The sequence below is a fragment of the Cupressus sempervirens genome, chromosome 3, assembly GCF_028749045.1.
Source record: "Cupressus sempervirens isolate cs-2001-9-10 chromosome 3, ASM2874904v1, whole genome shotgun sequence".
Taxonomy (NCBI): Eukaryota; Viridiplantae; Streptophyta; class Pinopsida; order Cupressales; family Cupressaceae; genus Cupressus; species Cupressus sempervirens.
The window spans coordinates 723802031-723812576 of record NC_143120.1 but is presented as its reverse complement, the minus strand read 5'-3'; the positions used below and the strand labels follow the sequence as shown (position 1 = coordinate 723812576).

The 10546-nt window shown below is 35.9% G+C and overlaps 1 protein-coding gene across 1 annotated transcript in view; it reads right to left on the bottom strand.

The window, feature by feature from the left end:
- Positions 1–445: 445 nt before the first annotated feature.
- The window catches only part of COX10 (cytochrome c oxidase 10), a 50505-nt gene continuing 40404 nt past the window's right edge, over positions 446–10546 (bottom strand). Inside the window, exons 5-7 of the mRNA XM_089821696.1 lie at positions 1653–1778; positions 1409–1512; positions 446–1040 (exon numbers count right to left, since the gene is read on the bottom strand). Of these exons, the coding sequence (XP_089677822.1) occupies positions 649–1040; positions 1409–1512; positions 1653–1778 (622 nt within the window). The 3' untranslated portion in view covers positions 446–648. The remainder of the gene's footprint in view (positions 1041–1408; positions 1513–1652; positions 1779–10546) is intronic.

Sequence of the window (10546 nt, the reverse complement as noted above, 5' to 3'; positions counted from 1 at the left end):
CCTAAATTTTGGCTTTAGTTTTACCCATACCGGAAACATATCCCTGGCCCTTAAAATGTCCTCATACAGGAAAATCTGTGAAACATAGGAAAATATGCAGAAAAATCCCCAAAAAATAATGGCTGGTTTCATAGAAAATCGTGGGCAAAATTTGGCAGAAATTTTTGATGTGAAACAAAGCTAGTGCCATGCCGATGAACAAAGAAAATACCGACATAAGCAGAGATGAAAGAAGGTCTGTATCAAGCTCTTTAAAAACAAAAATATAACAATAAAACAACTAGAAAACAAGGGACCATTTACTTGTAGGTCTACCACATACCTGATATAAAGGTAATCTTCTGCAAGTATTCTGGAGAAACTAGATGGAAAATTGTTTTTTAACACTAAACTTTTCCAAGTAAATTAAATGCCCATCTACCAGTGCCTTTGAGGGATTAAAAGGTAAATAGAAATCGAGAAAATATTTTTATGCTGCGTCTTTGGCCTTACAAACTATAACTTGTATTTGGAAACAATATAAAAATCCAATAAAACTATTTTATGAGAAAGGTCTTGGATTTCCCATACAAATGGCATGTTTTTCTTAGTGAAGTCATAACAGAATTACAATCTTTTCTCATGGATTTCATATATGGAAGTAATAGATCAGTCATCTGAAACAAATGTTGGCACAGGTAGGAAAGGAAATGGTGCCACAGAAGCATAAGCAACAGGAGGTCGTGATTGATTACTAATACGTTGTTTTCTCAACTTATACCTGTCTTTGCTTTCTTCATTGTCAACCAATTCAACACTTCCAAAGGCTGTGTTGATCCTTTCTCTTTCAGGTAGATCGCTTGTAGACCTGTCAAACTGTGAATTGGGCAAACGATGAAAAAGCATTGCTGCCATAAATATTGGAAGATACAGAAGACTAGCATGGAAGAGTTTCCGAGCATTTTTTGAATTTCGATTGAAGTAAAACAGCATTGCTGTGACAACCATTCCAGAAGTTAGCAGTGCAGTCTCTAACCCAAACCATGCAGATGTGATGCCCCCTGAAGTTGAGATCAAAATCAGTTAGCAAGCAGAAATAGCATCTTGTTGACAATTATCAGGCCTCTAGATTATGGTATATACCATATAAAAAGTTTACTTCCCATGCCTTGGCTCAATAATTAAAAAGCAATAGCAAAATTGTAAAAACATAACTATAATGCAAATCTACCAATAAAATCCTACATGCAGCAATAAATAGTAAAATGGTCTAGAATGACAGTTCAGAAATGAGAGTAGTAAGAAAGAAGCGAAAGCAATATGATACTAAATCAGTAGAAATGATTAAAGAAATCTTGAAGATCAATGAAACAAAAAATAGATATAGATTATTATCTTAATACACCCAATTTACGAAAATTGAACTTACAGTCGTACGCCAGATACCCCACAGGAAGGAGGTAAATACAATTTCGAAGAGCCACAAGTGATGTTCTAGCCCCACTGACATCCAAAAGGGAGAGCATTTTGAAACTGTACAGATTGCAAACAAGAATGACTTGAAATCAGCCAGCCAAAGTGCAGATCTCAAAACACTTAAAGACAACTCCATAAACAACAAAGAAAGCTACATTCAGCTCTTTGAAATAGAAAGTATTAAATTAAGAACATACCCTCCGGTAACATAGTCATTCCGGCACAGATATGCAAGGGCCATGAAGTGTGGAATTTGCCAAAAATAAAGAGCTGCTGGAAGGACCAGCCCTGCCAATGTAATTTGTCCTGAGGCTGCCACCCACCTTAAGTATGCCACAATACAAGCATCAAAATCTATACAGATAAAAATAGACTAGGATATCTAACATTTCATTGATTTACCAAGGCCCAAAAAAAATTCAGAAGATAAATGTGCCTAATCAAATATATTGCTATGAACTGATTCCAACTATTGAAACCAAATCCTCTGACTACTATAGATATCATAGGCCTTAGATTGAAAACCTAAACAAACCTGAGCAGCAAAATTGCGTCCTCTATGGAGAAGGATTTTAAATGTCTGCCTTTATAGCAATAATGGTGGGAACAATGGCAATTTGGTTGCATATATAGACAAACAACGAATAACTAGTATGTAGTTCCTTTTCGAAGAATATGAGAAAAGGAATGCCATCTGGATTGAAGCACAGTAGCCATTGACTAAAAGACTGATATTATACCCTTGGTTTGTGTTCAAACCTTCTAGTATAATGATTTTGGGTTTCTTAAAACTGTTGGTATATTTTTTTAAATTAAAAATAAACAAATATGTTTTGCACCAAATTAAAATTAATTTACGAAAATTGAAACAGGAATTATGTAATGACCCCCCCTCCCTACCACTTGAATTCGGGAATCATTCTTACTAACCAAATATGTTAGAATATTATTCCATATTAACCATCACTAGTCATAAATATTAGAAAAAAGCAAACCATCAAGTGATCAACTAATGAACATAATCTAGATTAACATCTAAGGATTTCTTCATATAGATCACAAGCATTCCTTCCCTTTTCTTTACTAATGCCATCATAAGGTGGAAGCCTTACCATAACAAGGGTGCGTGAAACAGACTACAAGTGGGGCCCCTCAAGGCTTAACCTCAGTGTTGAGACAAGCCTCAATGTGTCTGAGATTACTTCATCTCTCCCTTCTGCAAGCTCCCTACCCTACGATACCTTAATAATAGATAAGAGATAGATCCATATAATCAATAACCTAAGAATCTAAAACATATTCTTATTCTTTGTTTTTTATTTTATCCATTTATTCCTTGTGAATATAGAGATCTATTATAATCATATATTTACATATACAATAATTCTCATATGCTAGATGTAATAAATGTTTCAATTATACTCCCTGTATATAATTCAAATATATAATCTTTATTTATATGTCACTCTATCTTAATGTATGTGCTTTTCTTCTCTCCCCAACTTCAAATGAAATTTTATTATTCATTTTATATCTCATGGTTGAAGGAGTCGCATCTTTTTATTTCATGCCTTTTGACCACTCATTAAACTTATTTATAGTTTAGTTTTATTTCTTTTATATTTTACTTAGATTCTCTTTATGATTCTTTTATATTTAATTAAATTTTAAATTAAATTCTTTTACATTTCAATTATAATTTAATTTAATTTATTTGCATTCTAATTTATATGTTATTTTATTTTTTAAATACTTTTTACAATCTGGTTGCTTGTAATGTATTCATTGATTTTTATTTTTTTATTTTCATTTTTATTAAATCCTATTAATAAAGGGCACATCACAAATTAAGAATAATTATGTGGTTCATTAAAAACTAAAAAGTAGAATAACTAGCAATTTCACCTTAGTGTGCAATAGGTACGCCGTAAGTTATGTAAGTTCAATAAGTATTTGTCCATTTATCTCTCTCTCCCTCCCTGCTGCTCCATTTTATAATGTCCTTACATTTATCCTTGTTATCTTTTGATGAATCTAACTCACCATCTATATCACTTTATATCTCATCCCATTTATATATCCCTCTCTATGCATCCTTCCAATCCTCATAGATATCTTTCTATCTTTACCTCTGAATCCATCTGTATCTCTCTATACATCCATCTCTCCTCATTACACTCTTCCTATACCTTTAAATCTCTACATATATATATTTATTCCCCCATCTCACACTCAATCTCTATCTGCACACCTCTCTCTCTCTCTCTCTCACACACACACACACAAACACAAACACACAACTCACCCTCTCTTTGTCTTCAGTTTTTTTTTCTCTCACTCTCATTCTTTCCTTATGTCTCCATATATATTTATGTCTGCCTTATTTGTTTATCCTTTTATCTTCCCAATTTATGTATCTCTTCCTTCTATACATAACCCTCTCCTCCATACCCATCTCTATATCTATCTATGTCTTCATCTTTATTGTTAGTTTCTTACCTCTCTCTCTCACGCTTACGCCTTCAATATTGTTACCCAAATATTTTACAGAGAGTTTAATTATATTAATTATTCAATAAGAGAGAGAGATTAGTCTTATTGAAAAATCAAATTTTCTCTCTCCCTGTACTTCTCTCTCTCCATGTACTAAAATTTTTAGAGAGAAGTACGGGTTAAGGTTTTGGGTTTGAGTTTCACTTTTTCTCTCTCCACGTACTTTTCTCTCTCCACGTACTAGAACCTTTTAGAGAGAAGTACGGGGTTTGAGTTAGAGTTTTCACTCCCTCTCCTCCAATTTTTCTCTCTCCCCGTACTCTAACTTTTTGCCCTAATCTTAACCTGTACCAAAATATAAACAAGAACCAAAGTGTGTACATTCAGGCAAACATGAGAGCGTCTTTGCATAAACGAGGGTAGTTTATGAGGTTAAAACACAATGGTGGCAGGGTGTGCAAAGATGTAGAAACGGTTTATCCAAATCTCCATAAATCATTTCACACAATCCAAATCCTTTCAGGTCTGTTCCCAACTATGAGTTTATGAATATCCTCTATCATTTCTGCTCTGGAACTTTAGAATACACAACATAGAGAAGAAGGAAGCCTGTTCTGTCATGAAAAGTCGGGCCAAATGAATCTACTGCTCATTTCTATCAATGCCCAAGAGCATTTCAAAAGAAAAATCTGGAGACGAAATGGCAATGTAACTCACAACTGACCACGAATCTCAAGATTACTCTGAAAGAAAATCCTGCACAAAAGATAATGTTAAAAATGATATATGCAATTAGCAATTTCATTCTCTCAAGTTCGATTAAATATGGAATTGTTTAACCCTGCATGGCCTGCGGCTTCATCAACACAGACCTACGGCCTTACAAGCAAAGACCAGCATGCAAAACGCTGAAAATGATACCATATAATGAGCAGAATGAATAAAGGACAATTGCATGGTGAGTACGGCTTGTTTTCCACTGCATGGTGTATGGTATTTTCGGTCTGCGTGAGACAGACTCTTCATTGAGTCAAATGTGGACAGCGCCCAAAAGTGCTTGGCTCAGGAAAGCTGTGCATGGGGACTGGGGAAGATTTTGTGCGCCCCACCATATTTAATATGCTTTTTGCATGAAACGTGCTTGCTGCAAGATGCGATAAGTGCCAAGGCAGTGGGGGCGACTTGTTTGACAAAATGCGTTGTCTCCAAGTTGTGGTGCCGTGAGCAGCATTAAGCATGGGAAGATTATGCACGAAAATGAATGTGCAAATCAAAAATAAGCCACCCCCAACAAAGCATGAGCATTGTTAAAAAAAAATCGCAGCAAGACACTCCAAGGCACCCGATACTGTCAAAACAATGGTATTCCGGACCTGTCACGGCATAGCAATGGTATTATTATACTCCTAAGCCGCATTTGGAGTTGAAAGACTAACAATGCATTTGAATACTGAGTCTAGAATCACGTATGGGAACACAAGGCAGTGGGTGCGACTTATTTGATGGAATGCGCTTTAGAGTGTAACTGAAACGTTTGACATAATTCTTCATCTCCAACACTCGGGTAACCCTCGACTTTTCTCACCCACGATATCCATAAGAAGAACTTCATGTCACTAATTAGTTCGAACAGTTGGCAAAGCAATGGAGCGAATACATTCAAAGCCAGTGTGCTTATGTGGTTCGACTGAAATATCATCAATTGGTTAGAATAAGCGCAGTGTATGAAAAGGCATAAGGGCAGAGGTGCATGGACATAGACAAGCACGTGACCATTGATATTTGAAGGAAATTTGAAGACCGAGGAAAAGCAGGCAACCCCGCCATCAAGAAGAAGCACATATTTTTAAACGTGCCTACTATCCATTTGACAAAATGAGCAACCTCGAATGCCAATAAAGCACTTCTAAACTACCGCACAAGAATGCATAAAACAGTCACAAAGCAAGCTCTCAAAGAGGTGACTTGTTCAATGAAATGCTTCTGTCGCACATGAGAGCTGGATTCTTCAAAGTGAAGTAAAGATTTTCATGAATTCTTATCATTATTTGAAGATACAACACCAAGTTTAATACAAAGCACGTGACCATTGACTTCGCATTATTACCAAAACAGCCTTGACAGGTGATAATATGAGGTATAATTTTCAGGGTAAGGAACCTCCTGTAATACTGAAAAGCACGCTCCCCGAAATATCTTGGGGCATTTAGAAATTGCAGACTTCTGGAAGATGATGAGCAAAGAAGATAAATCACCCCTGGCACGTCGAACGCTGGAAAGTGGTCTGGCCCATGCAGGACATCCGCTCGCAGTTCAATGTGTGGAATTGGTTTTAGAATGTATCAAGGCATATGATCAGAATTCGAGGGACATCAAGACTGCAGGAGGTAATGTCGTAGCAAGGTTGGACCCCATATCTATATCCATCACTTTCAGATTGCCAGTAAGAGAGGAGTTTACAGAAATTTCTAAAGAAGGTGCCCAGGCTTATTTTCATCAGAATAAGAAAACATGTCTCAATGTTATTGCTAAAAGTTGGCTCGATCAACCAGACGAGGACAATCGCAGTTGCCAAGAATGTTACGCAGGAATATCTTTAATGAAGACATTTCTGATATGATAGTTCTTCTCAATAGAGTGGTGGGAAATCAGACAGCTGAAGATTTTCAAGATTGGATGTTTTTGTATATTAATACCATCACCACTGGGAAACAGTTTATAGATTGGGGAGAAATAATCAGCGATGCCCTCCATTACCAGTTGACAGGATTCAATGCAAATCAAGGATTTTACATGTCCTCATATCTAATGTACGCAATTGCAAGTATGAAGCCATGGCCCGGTCTAAATCCTTATGGGGAATATAGCTTAACCACTCAAATCTATAACTATTACCCCCAGTTGCAATTAAAACAAAGCAATGCACACTTTCGCAGGGTGAATGATGCTTTTTCTATGCTCACTGCCAGGGAACTACAAGGAGACATAGGGCTTCGAATTTCTCCTGAAGCAGCCAGTCTCATTAGTATTTATGGTAGCTTCTTCATACAATATCCTCGATTCACTTACATCCGCATTGGAGGTTTCCGAGATTGTCCTCTCATGTTGCCTCGCTTCGTAGATGATAAGTTGGTACTTTCAGAAGTCTGCAGGCAAATTGGTCAAGTAAACAAAAAGTGCAGGAACAAAAGATCAATCCCTTTCCCAATTGGCATTGGACATTACAGTTGTTCGTCTTCTTCGGATGCTCAAAATATTGAGAGATCCATGGTGAACATAACTCTACACTCTTTCTACAGTTGCTTTCCATTTGATTGTAGCGAGTATGTTAAAAATAACTTGGCACTTGGACCTGGCTATCTTCATTTCCCCACATTGGAAGATTATTGGGCTAATTGTGAGAATGATTTAGAAGTTAGAAAAAGGGACTGGATGAGATTTACAATAGAACAAATCATTGATTACAAAATGGGATGGGATGTGACAGGCGTAACAGAAGACGGGTCAGACTTGATTGATCCTTACTTCTTTGAGCGGATACAATTACTAGAATTGCCATATATCAATTGGTCGTTGCCAGAACTAAAAGACCTCAAGGAAAGGACTTTCTTTGTGATTCAACGAACTGAGACTTGGTTAAAGAATAAAGTCCAAGAAGCCAATACTACTAAGTCAACAGGAAGAAGTAGTGTAAATAATAATAATACCTCTCAAGAAGGAACATCAGTTTCAACCATTCCGTCTTCTATTCCTACATCCTCAGGCTCTTTGCATAGCACACAATGGGGAGATGATGGTGAAGATCCAGATAAACGAGTTGATCTAGCATCAGCATGTGAACTCAACATGGTTACCAGGAAGAAGAGATCAAAACCCAAGGAGAAGACCTTAAAGCCAATTCAACAAATGATTGATGAAGCTCCTGAGATGAATACTTTACCATCATTTGTAGATGAGATGATTCAATCCATAGCATCTCCTACACGTTCATTGTCTCCCGAAAGCACAGAAGCAATCCAAGAGGAGCCAGTTGTAGAAAATGTGCATAACTTGAACTTATCATCTACAGTCTTACAGCTTCCTTCAGTAATTGGTCCATCTGCTAGTATCTCAACATCTTGGTTACAACAGAGTTTGGAGAGAAAGAAGAAAAGAATGATTCAATTGGAAGCGCCCAATCTAGATGGTGTAGCTGACTTGATGCACAGAAGTACAAAGATAAAGAAGACTAAAATGGATTCCAGGCTAGCAGCGAGCCCCACTACAGGTAATTTATCTGTTGAAATTGCACAACCAGTCACAGAAAAGGACATAAATGAGGCAAATGAATCTGACTTTAGCATCACTAAAGTAGATCTAGGCCGGACTACCCGTGAAGGGAAAGAACACAATTTTCAAGTGTCAACTGCTGTCCTAATAGAGCAATCAAGGAGAGATAAGCAAGTTAAGAATCAACTCAAGTGTCAAGTCCAAGCTCTTTCTTCATGCATCAAATCAATGGTTGGTGACTCCTTTCCAGGCCCTAGTTCATCCATAGAAATTATAGAAGATCCGGAGAAGATGTTTGATGAAGAAACCATTCGAAACATAGGAGAATGCCAAACTTATGGTAAGATGGTGAAAGCATGGGTACAAAGCATGAAAGAACAGGCATCAGGCTTATTTCGAGATGTTCAAGGTATATTTACCAAAGCGGATCATATACAACAAAGCATTCAAAAAGAACTGACAACTCTCAAGGAACAACGAACATTCTGGAAAGAAATCGATGCCAATTTAGTAGAAATTAAAGGCATGGACAGCAATATAGTCAAGTCACTAAAGTTAATCAGCACTGGAGAAGAAGAGCAAATTGATATATGGCTGGAAAATATCCGGTGGAAGAATGATAGTATGAATGAACAATTGAGTGAAGGAGAACAATTCTTAAACTCATGCAAGTTACTGAAAAAGAAAGCCTTGGGGGATATACCGATGATCGTAGAAGGTATTCCTATTAGTGAGCACACTCAAAATCCAGACATATCTTCCATTTTGGAATGCATAGAGGCAAAAATCAGCACCGAACTTGGCAATAAACAAAGTTCAGATGCTAGTGTTATGATGAGATTGAGCAGTCTCTCAGTAGCATTGAACTCCTGTACTCAAAACTTGTCAGGTTGTGTTACAGAATTGGATGAAATTAGAAAGAGACATGAGCTGTGTAAGCTGAAGATGCAGAGTTTAATCGTCATTAAAAACAAAACTTTGGCTCAAGTCATCAAATCATTCAGAGCATACAAGGCAAACTTGACTCAGTTGTTAGTAGCGCCTACAGATCAAGGAGTAAATTCAAAGAATTAAAAGTTAGAAGTATTTCTATCCAATGTTGTCTTAGAATTTTGTTGATGTATTTTGTAAGAAGGTCAACTTTAGAATTAATTCTAGTTTTCATTTTTCTAACCATAGTTAAGCTTCAAGGGTTAGAGTTGGTTATGAATCATCTTCAAGTAGCCCAAACTCCAACTTTTTGGGTAGTTACGAACCCGAGAAGTTGGTTATTCTAGATTGGCTATAAATTCCTGGAGGTCAATGTAATAATGGAACTTTTTGGGACTTGGATACAGGGAACACTGATGCTCTGATCATAAAGCAATTTTTGGAAAGTGTGTACAATTGTTATTTTTGTGTAATCAGTTATTTCTTTCTTTCTTGGTGCAAGAAATAAATGGAAGTACATTTAGCGTTCTCTCTCCAAGGAATCTGGATTGTTAAAGTGTTAATTCATCTATGATTACTTTCATGGTATGATGCGAGTATTTGTGGATGTTTGAATTAGCATTGTGTTGGTGAAAGTTCTCAAACGTAGTCCTTGATAGCTCTCATTAATAGTTTACGTCATTTTTATGAAAACGTTGAAGGCGTGTGGTGCATTCGCTATCAATGGTTTTCCTTCCTATTTTCTAAGTTCTTCTTATCTTTATTGAAAAATCTAAAATTTCATCTTACGAGGCAGCTGCCCCTCTAAATGCAGAGGAAGGCCGAATATCAAGGGCCTATCCAACTGTTGTAAACAATTTGCCACATACACTCCGTTGGGCAATTTCTTTAGTGACAAATCTGTTTACCAACAAATATCTACCTCACTTCTTCTATTTTCCAAATGCAACATGATTGCGTTGATAAACAAGTTATAAAATTATTCATAAAATGAAGTCTATTTCATTGTTTTAAATTTTTTTCATATATATATGAAATAAATACAAAAACACGAACAACCACAACAAAAAAATACATACAAAAAACTCTATCAAAAAAAGAAATAAGAGAAAACAAAAAGTTTAAATAAAATTTTAAAAACTAAGAATAAAGTAGATAACTACCCAACCCAAGGAATACAAAAGTAAAACAATAAAACTAATACCATTAAACCTATAAATCTATATAATTATTATATTTAATTACTAAAATTTAAATTATATAAATTAAGTTATAATTATATTTATGTAATTTGTTAATTAAATTAGAAACACATTTTTTCTTGATTAGAATTTAGTAGGGTTTTTCTTCAATCCTAGTAATTTTTGTACAACAATATCTCCTAATATGTGTTTTGTTA